Source organism: Tarenaya hassleriana, unplaced genomic scaffold (assembly GCF_000463585.1).
Source record: "Tarenaya hassleriana unplaced genomic scaffold, ASM46358v1 Cleome7, whole genome shotgun sequence".
NCBI lineage: Eukaryota > Viridiplantae > Streptophyta > Magnoliopsida > Brassicales > Cleomaceae > Tarenaya > Tarenaya hassleriana.
Window position 1 is genome coordinate 1,120,365 of NW_010969548.1, and position 19,623 is coordinate 1,139,987.

The 19,623-nt window shown below is 35.5% G+C and overlaps 4 protein-coding genes and 1 long non-coding RNA gene across 7 annotated transcripts; 2 read left to right on the plus strand and 3 right to left on the minus strand.

Annotated features, from left to right (window-relative positions):
* Nucleotides 1-170: 170 nt before the first annotated feature.
* LOC104800603 lies at nt 171-4,263 on the minus strand. 3 transcript variants are annotated; one of them, XR_769779.2, is made up of 7 exons: nt 3,551-4,263; nt 3,213-3,270; nt 2,998-3,110; nt 2,397-2,706; nt 2,083-2,167; nt 1,741-2,003; nt 171-403 (listed from the first exon to the last, which is right to left on the minus strand). It is a non-coding gene; the product is annotated as an uncharacterized LOC104800603 (long non-coding RNA). The 3 variants fall into 3 exon arrangements; XR_769778.1 differs by lacking the exon at nt 171-403 and adding an exon at nt 1,304-1,565; XR_769777.1 differs by lacking the exon at nt 171-403 and having other exon boundaries at nt 1,304-2,003; nt 3,551-4,262.
* A 1,424-nt stretch (nt 4,264-5,687) lies between these two features.
* Nucleotides 5,688-6,337, minus strand: LOC104800605. Its single transcript, XM_010523462.1, has one exon. It carries the CDS (start codon nt 6,240-6,242, stop codon nt 5,763-5,765), a length of 480 nt encoding a protein of 159 aa, XP_010521764.1. The 5' UTR covers nt 6,243-6,337; the 3' UTR covers nt 5,688-5,762.
* A 5,595-nt stretch (nt 6,338-11,932) lies between these two features.
* LOC104800606 (aquaporin PIP2-7-like) lies at nt 11,933-13,612 on the plus strand. Its single transcript, XM_010523463.1, has 5 exons — nt 11,933-12,333; nt 12,499-12,649; nt 12,737-12,881; nt 13,078-13,218; nt 13,307-13,612. Exons 1-5 carry the CDS (start codon nt 12,024-12,026, stop codon nt 13,418-13,420), a joined length of 861 nt encoding a protein of 286 aa, XP_010521765.1. The 5' UTR covers nt 11,933-12,023; the 3' UTR covers nt 13,421-13,612.
* Nucleotides 13,613-16,673: 3,061 nt separating this feature from the next.
* LOC104800607 lies at nt 16,674-17,363 on the plus strand. The gene has a single exon (XM_010523465.2). The coding sequence runs from the start codon at nt 16,822-16,824 to the stop codon at nt 17,227-17,229; it is 408 nt and encodes a 135-aa protein (XP_010521767.1). The 5' UTR covers nt 16,674-16,821; the 3' UTR covers nt 17,230-17,363.
* A 153-nt stretch (nt 17,364-17,516) lies between these two features.
* LOC104800608 lies at nt 17,517-18,732 on the minus strand. The gene is made up of 3 exons (XM_010523466.1): nt 18,643-18,732; nt 18,416-18,535; nt 17,517-17,809 (listed from the first exon to the last, which is right to left on the minus strand). The coding sequence occupies exons 1-3, from the start codon at nt 18,661-18,663 to the stop codon at nt 17,693-17,695; spliced, it is 258 nt and encodes an 85-aa protein (XP_010521768.1). The 5' UTR covers nt 18,664-18,732; the 3' UTR covers nt 17,517-17,692.
* Between the last annotated feature and the right edge of the window lie 891 nt (nt 18,733-19,623).

Below are 19,623 nucleotides of genomic sequence, written 5' to 3' on the forward strand. Positions count from 1 at the left end.
AAGAACTTAAATCTTACATATATATGTGCAAAACAAGCCATTTTAATCCAGACCAATATTTAGCGGCTAATATTATTGTTTTGAAAAAAATTGAGGATTCCATTTACATATTTAATTTAAACATGTGTATAATTTTGCGAACTCTAGTATTAATGTTACATGTATTCCAATGGAAACAATTAAATTTTTAATGGAACAATAATTAAAAGAAATACAAACAGCTGCGAACCTAAGAAGTAGTGCGTCCTTTATTACACACTACATATATATACATATATATAACCATGTGTGTGTGTGTGTAAAGATGTTCATGTAGCTGTGGATCAATATTGTAATGTGGACATACGCACATAAGTCAAGGAGAGAAGCGAGGGCGTGGAAAACTCCACCAAAAAACAGGTAACTGAAATTACAGAAACACCCTTGGGTTAGAATTCGTTTGACAAAAGGCGAGGGTGTTTCGGTCATTTCAGTCGGACTGTTTGGTCGAGAGGTTGGCCTTCACAATCATAGTTGAGCTTAGTGGGGAACAAACAAAAATAAATAAGCTTTTAATTTGTTGGTGTTAAATCTCTAGTTTGACCGATTGATTATTCACAAAAAAAAAATCACCACTAATCATAATCACCCATTTAACAACATGACTAGTCGTGGTGTATCAAAAGTAATGCTTTCTTTGATGGGGCTCACATATTTGTATTTATCAGATGGCAGAAAAAAAAACTTAATTTATAATATTTTTTTATAAAGACATTAATTTATAACTCTACGTGAAGAATAACAGTAGTAGGTTAATCTCCAATACTATAACATAAACACATAACATCAATCGCAATCTGTATATGTTTTTATAATAAAAGGTTGGGTCAATTAAATTCCAAGCATCGGACAACGCGTCATCTTTTTATATATATATATATATTTAAAGGCTAACCAAGACTTGTTTATTTATATGGTAGTGACAGATTAAAAAGCTTCCAAAGCTGCATTTAATTCGAAGCCCCTAATTAATTTTTGAGAAGAAAAAAACTCCGTGTAAGGGAGAGAGAAAAACTTAAACCCCCAAAACAAAATAAGATTAAAAAAAAAAAATTGTCGGGTGGTTTTAAAGTGGTAATTTACATAATGCTTTGTTCAAGATGAGAGGGTATGATATGTATCATCATATAACAAAGCGTTACAAAACCAAAACAAAACCATATCGATTCGTTTCATTTGGTATTTTTATTAGAAAACGAAGATGTCGGGTTTTGGAAAAAAAAAAAATAATGAAATCAGAAAACCAAAACCCCACAATATCGGATAATGAGAAATATGATTATTCATCCATGGCAAAATAAAGAGACATGAGTTTGGGATTTTAGAGATGATCATCAAAAAGGGGGGGAGCGATTGACATTAAAAGCCGAAAACTGGCACTAAACCCCTTTTCTTTTAATCCAAAAAGACCGTACACAGCTGCATGCATAATAGGTCAAAAGCCCAAGTGATTCTTCCATAGTTAAGCGTATAATCTCAAAAACACATACGATCCTCAAAACAGCACCAAACCCAACTCTGGAGCCCTAATGAACGGTCAAAACTTGTAAGAGAACTCACCATCTGACTTTGAAGACTTCATCAATATGACTATGAATTTTAAATAAAGGGTAATATTTTATTATTTATTTCTTTTCTTTAAAGAGGGTAGAATACTAAGTTGTGTGATTGTGAGAGAGAGAGAGATGGGGGAATATTCACCGTTCACCAGGTAGAAGGGGCTTGCTCCCCGCAAGAAAACCTCGATTCTCTCCGCATCTTATACCCCCAGTCAGTGACACACCATGTTGCATATCTTTGCCGCCAATGTCTGCCACCAAAGTCTCAAGAATTCATCGAAATCTGATCTTGAATCAAGGGTTCAAAATCTTCCCAGAGCATTTGTTGCATATGTAATGTTTTGAATGACCAAGGATCTAGGGATTTCTAGGTCAACTAAGCAGCGTGACAATAGGTATATCATCCTGTCAAGCAAAAAGGGAAAACGATGGTTCATTTCCTATGTTTATGGATGGCATTAGATAGCGATTACAATTGACTCACGTCAAAGAAGTGGACGTGGGCATGCAAAAGAGCCAGAGGAGGATTATATCTTGGCAGACAGATTGGTGAGAAAGATTCTGAAGTCCTACAAAAAGGCCAAATCCAGCGACATCAAGATTAGTAAACATGAACCGATCGACTTGAGAATCCTGCTAAAGTAACAGCAGAAAAAAATCATCTGTATCTCCCTCCAGAAAAAGAAGCCATTAAGTCCAACAAATATGGCAGCCTAAGTCTACATCAATATTAAGGAACAGAAAAAAAAAAAAAAAAGGTTAAAGACAGCAGAACTTGAAGGAGTTTGAGATGCAAACCAGCTCAATGAATGGATCAGAGAAAGAGAAGACAACATCTGTTCCTCCAAGCAAAGGTGTCATGCCGAACTTCGGATTCTTCTCAAAACACCTATTTATTGACTTTGTTAAAATTTAAGTATCGTCTGCAACATATCATTACATCTTGGTCAGTTAAATCGCTCACTTAAAACAGCTAAAGAAAAGAAAGGATGTGAAACAGGCTCAATGTTAACACCCCCCTCCACCCCCCGAGCACAAAGATTCCTGTGTTTCATTCTGTACAGCTGATGCAGACAAGGTAGATTGGCCCCTTTACAAGGAATATCACCTGGATTTTACCAGGAAGTTGTGTTATTTATACAAGGCATAAAATGTTTATGTTGCTATCGATAATTAATGCCCTTCGACCACAACTGATATGTCTTACTCTCATTATAAAATATCTCAAATGAAAAATAGCTGATGAGTAAACTTTTTATAGGCATCATTGTCAAACAATGATATGATAGCCTGAGAAATGTATAATACCCGGTGCTTTCCAGCATTTACTAAATTGATACACCGCTGAGAAATAATGAGTGAAGATTAAAATCAAGAGTTAAAGACCACAAGTACTAACCATTAGGACAAAAGATCACCAATGAGCAAGTGAAGTTTACCCATTCTCCACAAAGGAGATAATAGCCTGGAGAGTAAGCTGAGAATCCAGCAAGCTTATGTTCATCGCCATATCTGAAAGCCAATAACAGAATCAAAAGTATGATATGCACCAGAGTAGAAACAATTATAAGGATTAAGAGCACAAAGCCAGCATTCTGTGATCAGTAACCAGACCTGGAATACATATGAAGAAATGCTTCTTCCTCTTTCTCCATGACACGCTAGCATCATCCTGCATTTCATTTGCAAAAGAAACAAGATCTAACGATAAAAATTCCTCAGGATTCCATCAATTACCAAAGATTAGATAATCGACATCGTCGGTTAAATATGCAAAACTCAGAAAATCGAGGGCTGACAATACTGTTGCCTCACTAGACATCACTAATTCAAGGATCCCAAATGAACTCATTTACAGAGACATCCAACAACAATTGCCTCACTAGAGGATGCTCTGAAGTTTGAATAGTTTGGCGCCAACAACTAGAACAAAAGAACTGTACCAAACCCACCTCGTCGACATGGCATTTCCACGGCGCCACATGCTAGGCCCCGTCGTCCTCCACCTTGACTTCTCGAATCTCACCGTCGCTCGCATCGTCGTCTTCGGCTCTCGAAGTGGATGTAGTCCCGCCGCTGCTCCCTCTTTCCCCAGCGTAGCCGCCGCTTGTGGGGCTCGATAGCTCCTCCCCAACCCATTTCCACCGGATGCCCCGCCGTCAATCACACCCCTCCCTCCGCTCCGTCTCCTTCGCCGTTCACCGACGAAATCACCGTATCGTCCCGTCCTCTTCATCCGGCGAGCGAACCCCGTCATCGGTGTGGCTGCGATGGGAGACTTCGTTTGGCTCCGCCAGTCCCATCGAGTCCAATCGATCACCGACACGCTCCAAAATTCGCGCTCGGATCGGGACTATGGATCGGATCGGCCAATTCGACGGCGGAGGAAGAAGGAAAGGAGGTCGAATCCGATGCCATGGCGCGAAAATCGGGAGAAATCTAGGGTTTGGAGAGAAAACAATACAGACACCCTTGTTTCTCCTCCTCCGTCTTCATCAGCGACCAGTCCTCTCTCCGGTGAGGTCCCATCCAATTTCCTCTGCACGAAGCATCGGCGGTCGGATCCTGATCAGAGTCGGGTCGGATCTTACCGACCCGTTTGTCTGGGTCTGGGGAATTCGGTGCAACATATGGGCTGCTTGCGCTTTCCGCCATCGTTTGGATATTTTGAAGAGTTTTAAAGGCCTCAGCCGTACGGCGGCCCATAAGAATAATAACAAACAACGATACTAAAGACGAAACAAATGCAAAATGAATTATTTTTTTGGTATAACAAAATGAATTTATAAACAATGAATATATAAATAAGCGAGAGGCATCGACACTCATAAGCCAAATTATTCAATTTGTAAATATTTATAACTATTCTAAAATTGGATATTTTGGTTTTAGCGAAGTTAAAATCCGATTTCGAAGGGAGAGATATCTGTGAAGATGGATTCGGATTTGGATTCAAATATTTTTAAAAAAATCAAAATGATATCACGAATATTGGATTATAAGAAAAATATATTTAATGTTTTGAAATTATAGATTAAATTTATTAAAAAAACAAAAACTTAGGAAAACAACGTTGACTTCAAAACTTGGAAAACAACATTGATTTCAAAACGAAAAGCCAACGTACGCATAAGACGCCGAAGACTTTGAAGGTCTGAAAATTTTGTCCTACGCATGAAGTGCGCGTTGACTTGGAATTACGTATTTGCCCCTCCATCGACGACGTAGCCATAATAAACCGCATTTTGCTTGATAGATAAATCGCACGTTAATCGAAATTAGGGTTTATAGCTATCTGTACACAATCTAGAGATTGCGAAAGCTGGTTGAAAATTTATTTATATATATAACAATGTCTAAATATCGCCAAATCCAGATATATTTCAAATATAGTATCTTTTCGATTTAAATTGAAATATTATAATATCAGGTTAAACCAATTGTTATATTTTAATCTAACATCGTATTTTGTAAATTATAATCTCTAATCCATCTTATAATTCCAATAATTAAAACCGTTATTTATGAGCCGAATATTTACGTTACATGCAGTCTTGTTTATATGTAATATTACACACAATTTTTTAACTTGTAGTATAATTTTGATTGTATAAGAATTTGTTGGAAAAAAAACTTTATAAAATGTGTTTACTAGATACACTTCTCCAAAGATTCTTAACCTAATAAGGAATACTAATATATTTTACATATTCGTTATACATAGAGATGATCATTTCGGTTCGAATTCGATTTTTTGCTGTAAAAAAGTTATTTTTTAAAGAAATTGTCAATTTTTCGATTATTTTTTATATTTATTCGGTTTCAGTTTTTTCGAATTTAAAAAAATCATAACCGTTCTGTTTTTATATCAAATTCGGTTCGGATACGATTACATCTTATTCGATTCGATTCGTTTCTATTATTCGGTTAATAACCGAGACGAGCACCCTTGGTTATACCTCTCAAGTTCAAGTTGCTGTGTGGGAATTGAAAATAACTAAATCACTAAGAACGTATCGTTTTACCGTTCCTAAGTAAAAATATGCGCGAGAAACTTACTTCGACTAGTAATAAAAATCTCCCAAGAAAAAACCAAAACTAGTGAGATTTACCCTACGAGTAAATCCAAATGTTATTTTCACCACCGGATAAAGTTTCCAGATATTAGTCATGGAACCCCGTAATTTCAAATATTGCATTCCGCACCCTCCTCAGGTCCCTCCCTTTCAACGTCCTGCCCGCGCCTTCGTGAACCGAGAACGACGCCATCCTCCGTCGCGCCATGATCTCGTGCGGCGGCAACCGCCTTCCTTCGCCTCCGGACACGTCATCACCGCCGTCTTCCTCGACGGCTCTCTTCCGGCGATCGCTCTTCTCCTCCCCGAGGATCTTCGACCAGTCCGGTACGTTAACCGGAACCGTACTTACGATTCCCTCGGACAGAAACCGGTTCCGGTCAAGTCCGGCCCGGAATCCGGTTGAGTTGAGGTCGGGTAAGGCTAAACCGGACGGTTCAAGATCTGCGGGTTCGTGATTGTAGAGATCCCGCTCGTCGAGCTCGAACTCTGAACCGGTTGTTAATGTTTGTTCGCCGGAGATGAACCGGTGGCTCGGTCGTCGATAGTAGCAGCTGCTCTTTGGCATTGAAGAGGAAGATTAAAAGCTTTTGAAGGCTTCTGTTTTTTGTGTATTTATTTGTTGGTGTGCTGATTTTTTTTTTTTTAACTCGTGGAAGTGTGTCTGTGTGATGGAAAGTGTATATATTGACGGGGAAGGCCAATGGATAAACAACTCGGCCATACGAGAAATTACGAAAATGCCCTGGTGATGAAGTTATCGGGTTTTTAATTATATACAGCAATAAATCAGATGTCCCTTTACCAATACATATACATATATATATGTGTGTGTGTGTGTGTCTAAAACCCGTGAATAACCTTAAAACGTATAAACAATGGATATGAAAAATTTAACGCCATCGAAAATATGTTGCTGCGTTATGTCTAAATTTGTACCTGTATCTTTTTTGAACTGGTTAGGCAGCTCGCATATAATAAGGTTGAGCGATTCAATGTATTTGAATGCCTGTCAGTGATCATTATCCATTTGAATCGATTGCTACCGTTGTTTTGTTTTAATAAATAAATTTTTATCCTCGAGTCAAAGCAAATTAAATAATAAAAAAAACAAAGTTTTATCAAGAGAATTCAAATGAATTTCACAAGGCGTCGTATGCTAGTAAATACTAAATACTATTTACTTAATTATATATTGGACATGGTTCAAGATTGTAGGAATATCCAAACAGTTGTGGGTTGTCTAGAGATATAAAATGTATATTATATATTCGGAAAAAACAAAATGAAGAAAGCTTAATTATTTGCCTCGTTTGTCACGTGGTTTATTTTATATAGAGTGATCTAGGATTCGATATAGACACATAAAGTTACCTAACACTAGATGGAATATTCTCCATCCCCACATCCATAACGGACCATATTTTGCATAAAATAGGTGTTATTGCGACTAATCAACCGGGACCAGATAGTATATGGCATGAATGGATGACACGTGTCACGATTAGAAAGCGACAGTTAAGCACCTTTGAGATGGCACGTGTCCCTATGACAAGAGTCCTGAGGTAAAATAATTCACAACCCAACAAAATGTCTTGAGGTAAAACGTGGGGTAAAACAGTAGAAACAATTTTACCGAAAACTCCAAACGAAGGGACAAAAAAAAAATTGTCGCGACATGGTAGATTCAGTCGCCCGAGGCGTCATAGAAATTACGACACGTGGAAGTTAACCATCAGACGCCACGTGGCGGAATCAGCTCTCGTGGACGTGATATGGTGACACGTGAATTTCACGTGCTGTTTGGACGGAAGTGACGGCGTTTTTTCGCCCCAGCCCAAAAAAAACGACGTGAGGTGTTAGAAAAACGGCAAGGTTTGAGCATCTCTAAGAGTGAGACGACAAAGCGTTTTTGTGCAACTCGCACCTATCACGGCCCCTCGGGCTTTATATGGAATAATCATATATTAAGCCCATATATTTCTATCAGCCCATTATGGCAATCTATCTAACAACGTTTGTTGCCCCCCATGATCGTTTTTTTAAGTGTTATTACCAAAATACAAATATAACATGGAACAATACATAACCCAAATAGAATTAGGTATAGGTACCATTCAAAATTAGCAATAATATTTTATTTTTAATCACCATTCGTTCTTGATCGGTTCCGTTTTTAAACCTGCTGACTCGTTTTCCTTTAAAAATAAAAATCGTTTCCCATCTATATTTTCACACTCTCATTTTTAGGGTTTCGAAACCCTATAAAACCCCCGAAATACTTGTAAATTGTTTTTTTTAAATGAGGTTGGCAATGAAAATGGAGACGATGAGGCTGCAAGCACCGCCGCCGAGATGGACGGTTGAGATCGCTCCGTCGTGCCTGCGGGTCAAATTGAGACCGTCGAGATGCCCGAAGCTGGAACCTATCAGAGAAGACAGAGCAGAGCACGACAATGGCGATGCTCATCATCATGGAATTGTCGGTGTTAAATGATGCATATATACTAAGTAACAATTGTCTTTTTTTGGAATTCCTCGTCCTTTTCTTCATGTAAGATTGAATTCAAGAGACGTCGGTGTAAATATATTTTTCTTTTTGGCACTTTGTTTTGTTTTGTTAATATAAACTTTCTTCTTAAAAATATCATTTTTCAGTAACCCTAGTTTTTTTTTAAAGAAAAAAAAAACACCCATTTTTTTTATATCATGAATCTACTACCAAAGTCAGATATATTTATAATTAGGATTTGAAATTTGTATACTTCAAAACTATCCTTAGATGGAATTCGTATTTAATTTCCATGATCTCATATAAGTCATGATTGGATATGAACCGAAATTCAATACAATTAAAAATATAATTACATATGTTATAACTTACGAAATCATTTTTAACTTTTTTAGAATCATGATTGTATTGTGCATTTGCTTTAATTAGTTTCATGGTTTTTTACATAATTATCCATTCGAGGAAAGTATACACATATATATACTTAATCAAATTTTGAATATATACAAATCATGGAAAACAGGGTTCGAATTTTAAATGTTAGAAAAACTACCGAAAATTAGTAAATTAGTGTTTGTGATTTAATGGTTACTTTAACTAATATGGTTCGTTTGGTTGGAAAATACTATAAATTGAAATTAAAACAAAAAAACAAAAAAATCGTTATTTTGGAAATTAACAAAAATATGTTGAAGAAAATAGTGTTATTATTATGTTTGTGGGGTCTTTGGAATGGAAAAAAATGAAAAACAAATCAAAAAGAAAAAAAAAACGACCGACCGGTGGCGGGCATGATAGCTCAGTAGCTGGACCTCCTGCCACGTGGCTTTAATCCTATCCATACGAAAATTTCTGATTACGAACTCGATGACTAAGGAAATTTTATCCGAGAAGATGCTATTGGACAAACATAACCGGCACATATATATATATATACACACACACACACAATGACATTAAGTCGCCACTAAGAGAAAAACTTCAATATATCAATGGTTTAAATATTTTAAGTGGGTTTTCTCTGTTTTTAATTTTTTTTATGTACGATATATATATATATATATATATCGATGATGTTTCCCGTGAAAAATTTCAAACTGTATATAACATTCCATTATGAATTTCCTTCATAATGGAATTGAAATTTAAGATCCGAATTTAAAAAACAATATATATAAGAAAAAACACTTGCATTATATACTTACACATGTATATAGCACACGTATATACATACGAAATAATCAACATTTTAAAACAAAGTTATGTGTGTGTATATACATATAGTCCGGCAAGTGGCTCATTCTTTCTTGGCAAATTAAGGGTTTTACAACCGGACAAAAACTCCCCCACGATAATGATATCAAAGAGAAGATATGAAAAAGTATTGATTATATATATATATATATATATATATGTGTGTGTGTATGTATGTGTGTGCATAAAATCAAAATAAAAGTATATAAAAGAACAAAGAAAACCTAATCAGTGTTGCGGAGTGTGTGTAGTATATGTCGTGAACAGATGAAATGCCCTGGCAGACCCATGCAATGTATGATTAGGAACCATAGTTACACGACATATGACAGATAAATTTTTTGAGTTGTTTAATTTAATTTAATCTAATCTAATATTAATCGATCTGTCCACATAATCATCTTTGTCGCTTTGGGATTTTCAGGGTATAACAATTATCTGTCACTCACTGGATAATATTGAATATTAATGGTCCGATAGCTTAGGGTCTACTGCCGCCAAACTAGAAAAAAAAAAAAAATAATGGCAAGCAATTAATAATTTGTGTGAATATTTTTTGTTAACGTATATAAAATTAAATGAAAAAATAGTCCTAAACCTACTTCTATGTATATTTTTTCTAACCCAAACTAATATACTCGTGAAATTAAAGTGCGTAACATGTTATATTTTTATTTTTCCCGTGTGAATAAAAATCTCAGTGGATAAATTTTTTTATAAATTCAGAAAGGCAAGTTTTGTATTTTGGGAATTATATAATGGAATAAGGAGATGGTGTTATAAACTTTTAATTGTGATGTATTTTCTTTTCTTATTTTTAATCAATGAATAGATTTTAATTTACAATTCGCCATAAAATATGATGTATTACACGTTACAGATACTGGGTTTTGTAGAATGAAAGGCATATGCGCGAATATCCTATTATATCTCTTTCATCGTTACCGACTTGTTTATCTAAGAGTCGAAAACAAAATATTGAAAATAACCTACCGAAGTCTATAAAATTCTTTTTTTTTTGTTAAAGAAGTCTATAAAATTCGTCATCAACGTAAATTCATTAAACTATATAGTTGTTAAATTTGCATTAACTGGATTTTTATTTACCGAAAAATTAATTGAGTAGGTCTTGTCAATATTTCCTTGACGATTTGTTAATCTAGTCATTAGCCAAAAATTTATTAGAAATAGGATATGCATATATAAAAACAAAACATCACTATATACAAGTATTTATAGTGTAAATGTTGATTAGTGGTTACCGGTTAATTGTCATGGTCTAGAACAATCTACCATTAATTAATAAATTTCAGAAAAAGGGTTTCTTTTTATAATATATACGTATATTATTTTGTAAGATAAAAAAAATACCCGATGATGATTTATGATAGCCGTTGTATAAGATAGGAGGTGGGTCCATGAAAGCATATAAAGTCGATGTCAAGGTTGGGATGGTCGGCTTTAAACTATTTAATCTCCAGCCTAATCAATCTCTTTATTATTAATTAATCGCCTAACTAATTTCATTTCAAATACTACATACTCATTGATTGATATGTGCAATATGTTCGTTTTACGATAAACCCATGCATGCATGCTTGATTATAAATGGTAAAAATTAAAATCGGATTTATTTCAACAAAAAATTACGTTATGCTTTCATTATATTGAGTATTTCAAAATGGTATTTAGATACATGTTACATATACACACACAATTTTATCTAATTACATCTATACTAACATTTTCATAACGATCGACAAAAATTCAAATGGTCATTGTAAACACAATATCTTAAAGTGATCCGAAATCGATTGATTATAAATTCAAATATCGATAACACTTGTAACATTTATAAATTTTGATATGCCGATAGTTTTATATAATGTATTTTGAAATTCGAATACAATAACGTATTATTTATAATATTGAAATTTGCAATATACTAAAATACAAAACAAAAAAAAGATTGTTGTTCAAAGATTTACCCAAGTAAATCAACCTCAACCCTGTCCATACAAGAAGCCACCACACATATTTGTGTAATAAAACACTGAAAATTATAGGCATGTCATAAGAATCAAATCCCATATATTCATGTCATAAACAATATAATTTGTTTTGTAAATCGTTAACCCAATTATGACTGGTTATAAATTACAACATTCCATGATTTAATGTAAATACTCGATTAACCACCTTATTAGTTAACTATATATAAAAAATAATCTCACATTTATATTAGCTTATCCCAACTTTGTTATCATTATTCCCAATATACTGAAATACCATTAGTGATAATAATATGGATGGTGCGCAGGATAATGTATTCTACTTGTCCAATGTCTAATCATAGACCCATAATTTTATATTATTATTTTTTCACAATTAGAAAAATTCATAAATGAAATGATTAGGCGAGATAATTAAAAAAATTAAGCACAAACTCATCATTTCCATGATCACTCACTCCTTATAAACCCCCTTCTCTCCCACACTCTCTCACCGCCCACAAAAACCAAACAGAGCACTCTCAAAGCTTCACCAAGTCCCCAAATCACGCAGAGAAAACCCTAATTTTCCATGGCGAAGGACGTGGAGGTGCAGGAATCCGCTCCCGAGTTCACGGCGAAGGACTACACAGACCCGCCGCCGGCGCCGCTGATCGACCCGGAGGAGCTGACGAAGTGGTCCTTCTACAGAGCCCTGATCGCCGAGTTCATCGCGACCTTGCTCTTCCTCTACGTCACCGTTTTGACCGTCATCGGCTACAAGGTCCAGTCCGACACCAAAGCCGGCGGCGACGACTGCGGCGGCGTCGGCATCCTCGGAATCGCTTGGGCCTTCGGCGGCATGATCTTCATCCTCGTATACTGCACCGCCGGAATCTCCGGTAATTTTTCAAATCTCTATCAGATATAACATAGAACACTATGTTATATCTGATAATCTCGTCGCTGAGAATCCAGAATTCGAACTGATTAGCCTGATTAAGGTGCGATTAATTGGATACGAAATCGAGAAATCGATGATTAATGCGATGAAATCGACGAAACAGGAGGACACATAAACCCGGCGGTCACGTTTGGGCTGTTTTTGGCTCGCAAAGTGTCGCTGGTGAGAGCGTTGTTGTACATGGTTGCTCAGTGCCTTGGCGCCATCTGCGGTTGCGGTTTGGTCAAAGCTTTCCAAAAATCGTACTACAACAGGTACTTAACCGGTTCGGTTTTCCAGGTTTATGATTCTGGTTTTGTATTGATTTTGTGACGGTACCGAATTTCTTATCCGGTTTTCAGGTACGGTGGTGGAGCAAACGTTTTGGCCTCCGGTTACAACAAAGGAACCGGGCTCGGAGCAGAAATCATCGGAACGTTCGTTCTCGTCTACACCGTCTTCGCCGCCACCGACCCCAAGAGGAACGCTCGCGATTCTCACGTCCCCGTACGTACCAAAAAACCCCTTCTGATTTTGATAAAATTCGAAATAGACCATCGGCACTGTTCACAAAACCGGTAAACCATACCAGACTTAACCGGAAGTTGACTGCTTTGGAGATTAATAAGTGCTATTTGTGCTATAATGAACTAAAAATTTTCAAGTAAAAGATAATAAACGATGTTTTTGAACGAAACTGAAGGTTTTGGCGCCACTTCCGATCGGATTTGCGGTTTTTATGGTTCACTTGGCAACGATTCCGATAACCGGAACCGGTATAAACCCGGCCAGGAGTTTCGGAGCCGCCGTGATCTACAACCAGGACAAGGCTTGGGACGACCACGTACGTATTTTCCCCTGGAAACTTATCGTCCATTATCCAATTATTTTTATTATTTTAAATCATGTGATTAACAAATTTATGCGGTCAGTGGCTTTTCTGGGTGGGACCATTCATTGGAGCACTAGCGGCGGCCGTTTACCATCAATACGTTCTCAGAGCGGCTGCGATTAAGGCACTTGGATCCTTCAGGAGCAACGCTTAAATCTTTTTTTTAATTAATTATTAAGCTCCCTTAATTAATTAAAAAAATCCCGATTCTGAATAAATCGGTTCACAAGTTCGTGTTTGTTTCGTGTATTGAAATGTAAATAAAGGGGCAAAAAAAATATGGATGGTTTTTTTTTTTTTTGAGTTTGGTTGTATGTATCCGTGTTTGTGTTTGTCAGCTTTGTCTTGTTGCTTTGTTTCAATGGTCTCTCTTTTATTTTAAAATATATCCAAATTTCTTATTACCATTATTAATATTGGAAACTAAAGAGGAGTTTTCTCACCCACTAAAGTTGTTAATAATGAAAACACCTAAAAACCCACTTAAGTTTTCACCCATTATTTAAATATTTTTAAAAAATTTATGAAATTGGCATCTTTACTGCTTTATTTCATGATATTCCCATTTCCCGAATTAATCTTCTACCATCCTTTACGTGTGCTTTAGAAAGTTTACGTATTTGTAAAAGTCTCGATAGCATATTTTTGTCTACACGTATAATACGTACCATACATTTTTCATTACGTACGTCAAGTTTGAAAACGACTTATATATCTATCGTGGAACATAGGGAATAATTGGCAACAAAATTTTCCAAAAGAAAACTTTCATTTTATTCGACAAAGTATAATTTTGTTATTAACGAAATGTCAAAAGCTAATTCATTTCTTGATTTTTCAAGAAGGCTCGGGATTCTCTACCCTCACACCGGTGGACACGTGTCACATTTTCTATGGGTGTTCCTTTTCACTCCCGGAAAAATCGTGATTAATTGGGAAGTCTAGTTTGGTTTCATTTTCTTTCATGATTTTGTTAATGCTTACATGAAAATTGATTATGTGAAGCAATAAATCACGCACACTTTGTATATCAGAACAGTGGGCAAATTTATGTGGCCGATAGCAGCTTGACTTATGTGTATGTAGTTATTAAATTTGCATTATAATGAAGATGATGCAATTTACACTTATCCATAAATTGATAAAATATAAAATATGTGCTGAAAGTATAAATTAAAAAAAAAAAGTAAACGAAAAGGAAAGTGACACGTTGGATGAGATTCTCTGCATGATTGTGATTAGAGAACAAACTCACACCTTATCCTTTGTCTTTTTCCTTGTATAATTTATTAAAATTATATATAATAAAAAAAAGAGTAGTTGGGGGCTGTTTTTTTTTTAATAAAAAAACTCACTAATCACATTTCAAAATTAAATTATGCTGGAAAATGAGATGCTACCTTTTGTTGTTTTTTTTCCCTTGGCACTAAAATAGAAGCCGTAGATATAAAACAATTGCATTATAATACTTCCATTGGTTACTTAATTCGCTTTTGTTATTTTGGGTTTGTTAGTACCATTGTTAGTACACATAAACTCCTTAACATAAGTTTGTGGTTAACATTCCGATGCATAACAAACGAATCGAATTGAGTAAATTAATATAATTGCAAACGAATTTGAATTAAATATTTAAAAAGAAACTGTAAATACTTTTAATGAAAACTATAACATAAAAAAGCTAAAGAAAAAAAAAAGTAATTAGAAAATAAAGAAATATCAAAACATCCACATTAATATATATGTTCAATCAATCCCTCTCACATTGGATTTGGTAATGTTCTTAACGTCACTTAATTTACAGAAATATATATGAGAAAACACTTATATGATAAAATAAAAGTTTCAAATGTCGAAGAGGTCATCGGATCACTCTACCGAAAGGGCCGAGCCGAATTATATTTCATGTTGGGCCTTTGGAAAGAAAACCTATCGACCCAATTATTGAATAATTATTTTTCCACTCGTCCAAAATCATAATCACAATCTTTATAGTATAAATAATTAATCTGAATGTTTGGATAAGAAAATATGTTTTTAAAAGATTACGCTACTTTGAATCTTTGATGGCCCTTTTGTTTCTTTCCTCTCGCGGCTCCTCCACGTGTATATTTTACAAAAGAGGTGCTGGTTTGTTTTTATTATTATTATTATTAAATATATCCATCGCATATAAAAGGAAACTAAATATATAATATACAAAATGAATTTCAGTTTTTTTCTCGTTGAGACACTAAAAATGAGTTTTTCTTCACAATTGAATGAAGCAGTGGTGGCGCAAAGGAGGCAAAAAAGATAATGAGAGGAAAAGAGATCTTGTGAAGAGCTGAGGGAGAACGTTACATTACATTACATGTGAACCAATAAAAGCCCATTCATTTCACTCACAAGCAAGATTCTTGCTCGTTCACACAACATCCCCCCTACGTCTAAATTGGACCACCCAAACAAAAACCTGTAATCATGGATTCCAATAACGATTCAAAATGTGCAGGATTTATCAAGAATACTCGATGAAAATAAAAAGAAATCAACCCATCAAATGTATGTAAAAACGTAAGAATCAAGATTCGTTCCTCGTGCCCGAAATTCACATTATAGAAACCGAAAGCGTGAAGGGGAGAAGCATGCCTTGGCACCCTTCAAGGCCATGAGAGTTATAATTACTCCCACGCATAACATTTTGTTTTAGAGGTATTAGAACAAAAAATAAATAAAAGAGGAAAGTTTTTCAAACACACATCGCTGATACTTCAAGGGAAGAAAGATGGATTTGATAATAATAAAATAAATATAGGATGCCAGAGTTTAATGATGGTCGCTAATTGTACAGTGATGCAAAGATAATTATGTGTTAATTAAAAGGTTTATGATATGCTAACTGCTACTGCTGGTGGGAGTGATTAAAGAATGGGACCAGGCATAATCAGATTTTTAATCGGTGGTTAGGGAAAATTATAAATATGAACGTTTATCATTGATTAGACAAATAGTTGATATAGCACATTAAATAAACCTAGTTTTATGCTAATGTAACTATGATATCTACAACATTTCTACCTGAAAATAATAAAAAAATAGAGTCTAATAAACTTTTCATATTAAAACGGTAAATATTGATATACAAATTTCAAGAAGAGAATCGATCAAATTCTAATAAAGTTTCACCATGTCCATGACCAGCAAGATGAATCCTTAAAACCTATATGTTGAAAATTCACAAGTAAATGTTTGAAAGATAAGGAGATTTTAGTGTTACACCCATAAACCAAAAGTGATCAAGGAGCCTAGAAATTAAAAGAAAAAACCAAGATTTATATGAAAAAGGGGATGCCATTATTGTCATCATATTGCTCCCTCATGTATATGGATGCCATCTTTTTCACCACCAAAATTTAATCACAAGCAACAACCACCTCTCTGCCCTCACAAAGACCTTATAAAAACCCCCAAGCCAAAAAACTACCCTCTAAGACAAAACCACACTACCTTTCTCAGGCAACACTCTACACTATCAAGAAGCAAACAAGTGAAGGAAGAAAAACAGAGTGAGAAATGAATTTGGTAACTTTCCTGTTGTTGCTCCTCTCTTCTCTAGCCTTGGCACAAGATCGAGCTCCCCACGGGTTAACCTATGAGAGCCCGATGGCATTTTCGCCTTCTGCATTTGAGTTCTTCCATGCACAACCAGAAAACCCAGATGCTAAATTAGACCCTTGTGCCGAATCCGGCTGCTCCCCCCTCCCTGTGGCTGCCAAAGTCCAAGGAGCTGCTGCACAAGCACAAGAGAGCAAGATAGCATCAATGTCAAGTGGTTCTAGTAGCCGAATCAGTGCCGGTGGTGTTGCTGGCATCATCTTTGGACTCGCTTTCGCTGTGTTCTCTGCCATGGGAGCTTACTATGTGGTGAGGAAGCGCCATGGAAATGCAAACCCTTCTAACTCTGTTCAACCTGATGTTTGAGCTGATGCCATTCCTGTGATAGAGCATAGATATAGGCTTGAGTTGAATGTGTGCTTTTGGTCGAACTCTTGAAGCTTGTATTAAGTTTCCATCTGGAGTGCTTAATAGTCAAGAGTCTTTACTAGTTTGCTCCATGATCCACATCGATCACCTGCTGATTACAAACCAAATCTAGCACAAAATACAAGATGGTACACTAGCATTTTAATCATCAACCCAAAAGATTATAAATTGTGGATCTTCTTTATAGTTAAAGAACATGATTCTCCATGCTCAAGAAAGTAGACGATAGAAATAGAGCTGTATTCTGATAAGGTCATACAACTGAGTGTTTACATCCAAGAACATCCCAGATTCATGGTTTCTCAGCATCTAAAAATGATATCGGACGAGGAGGACAACAATCGAACACATGGGTCTCAATGAAGTACACAATTCCGCAAAAGGAGGAACTATTCCATCTCTACCATTTACGTGAACTAAGGAATTCAATCACAGGCCCAAACGTCTGATCCACAGCTTTGTTCCACACAGATGCAAATTCCAGGCGGGATTTCTTCCCAAACATGCGTTCTTTTACCTGAAACATGATTCACAACCTATGAAAACCTTAAACTGTGTATGCATTCATGAAACAACGAGCTAATACATCAATTTTTCTGTGAACCCAACAAATTGAGATCAACACCCTGCTTGTGTTCAAGTCCTAATTTCTAGTTAACCCGGACGGAAGCAAAATTATTTCAGTAAAACAGGAATCATTCAAACACTGAAATTTTGGCGAATGCAGATCTTCTCTTGCTGAAGGTTGCGTTGAAAAAAACTTCAATGAGCTCAACAGTTTCCCTATTCCCGAAGCTAAAGCAATCTACTCACCTATACCTATCTAGGAAAATTAACATTGTCACATTATCGGATAAAATTGCAAAAACCCTTTTGAAGGAAAACGGATCAATACATAGGGTCAAGCTTAGCAAATTTCATTGCTTTCATTTTCAATAGTATATTGAAGAAATTCAATACACAATCTCACACTAATAGCCACGATCGTCAATATTCAAAGGTTCAATAGGATTTTCATCCGAAATATAGACAATATTTCGGAGGAAATTGAACGATATCTAGGGATTTGTGGTGCCCACTCAAAAAAAAAATCGAAAACACGAAAGGCAGAAGAATCACTAACCTGAGACTGGATTCCAGGTTCAGAATCGCGATCAGCGATGGATTCGTAGATGCGCTTCCGTTGTTCAAAAACGATGAATCCCGTCAACGCACTTCCCAGCGTGGCGCCAAGAAGACGCTCCTACAGAAAGAAACAGCAGGAGAAAATCAGGAAAAAAAAAACGGAAATCGACCAACATTGCATCCCGAAAATAGCAAGGATTGGAAATTGGAGCTGAGGACGAAAACCTGAGCGAGAACGCTGATCATGGTGAACCTTTGTCCGCGGGTTGATTCTGCGAAAATCTGGAAAGGAGTTATTTGGTTGCCGAGAAAATGAGGAAGAGACGACGACGCGAAGTTCGCGAACCGTAAGCCCAATTTAATCCATAATGGGCCTTTATTTGGGCCAATAAACTATAACCCCTCGTGAACCTAAGGCCCAATATGGCAATTTCCATTGGATTTTTGGTTTTCAATTTTTTTGTTTTTATTTTCCCCTTTTTCATGGTATTCAATTCAATATTTTTTTTATTAACTATTCAATCCAATATTAATTCATATAAATCACGAAATATAAGATTTGGACATAACCACTAATTTATACAAATTTTTTTATAAATTCAAAATTTTGTTTCTATTTGAACAATTAATTAATCTCTTCCAATTTTCAGATGTTTAAATCATGCTCTCTTTTTTTTTTTGCAATATTCAAAGTTAACAATTTACGTACGTAGTCAAAGTATTCGACCTGTAGAACTAGGCATCACGACCTTTCATCGTGATGGATTGGTAGCTGCAGAATAACTAATAAGTATAATAATATTAGAAAAAATCAAATAATCTTATAAAATATAATGATATAATATTTATAAACAAATCGAAGGGGACGTGCATCCAAGTTAATAATAATAAAAAAAGTTGCAATTGAAACATCTTAATGCGTTGAAAATGGCCGGCATGCATGGAAGCACCTCATAGGCCTATCAATTTACCACATGGACACACGTATATATTTGTAAACATAAATAAAAACATATATATATATATATAATGCAGCACATTAATTTCAGATATAAATCATATTCTTCTCCTGCCCTCCAAACAAAACATAACATAACATGCCTCCTATCAAATAAAAATTATGTATTTTGCAATACTTAGTATCCCTTTTTAGTGACACTAATTTAAGACAAATTTGTGTAATTACAATGTTTTTATTTAATATTC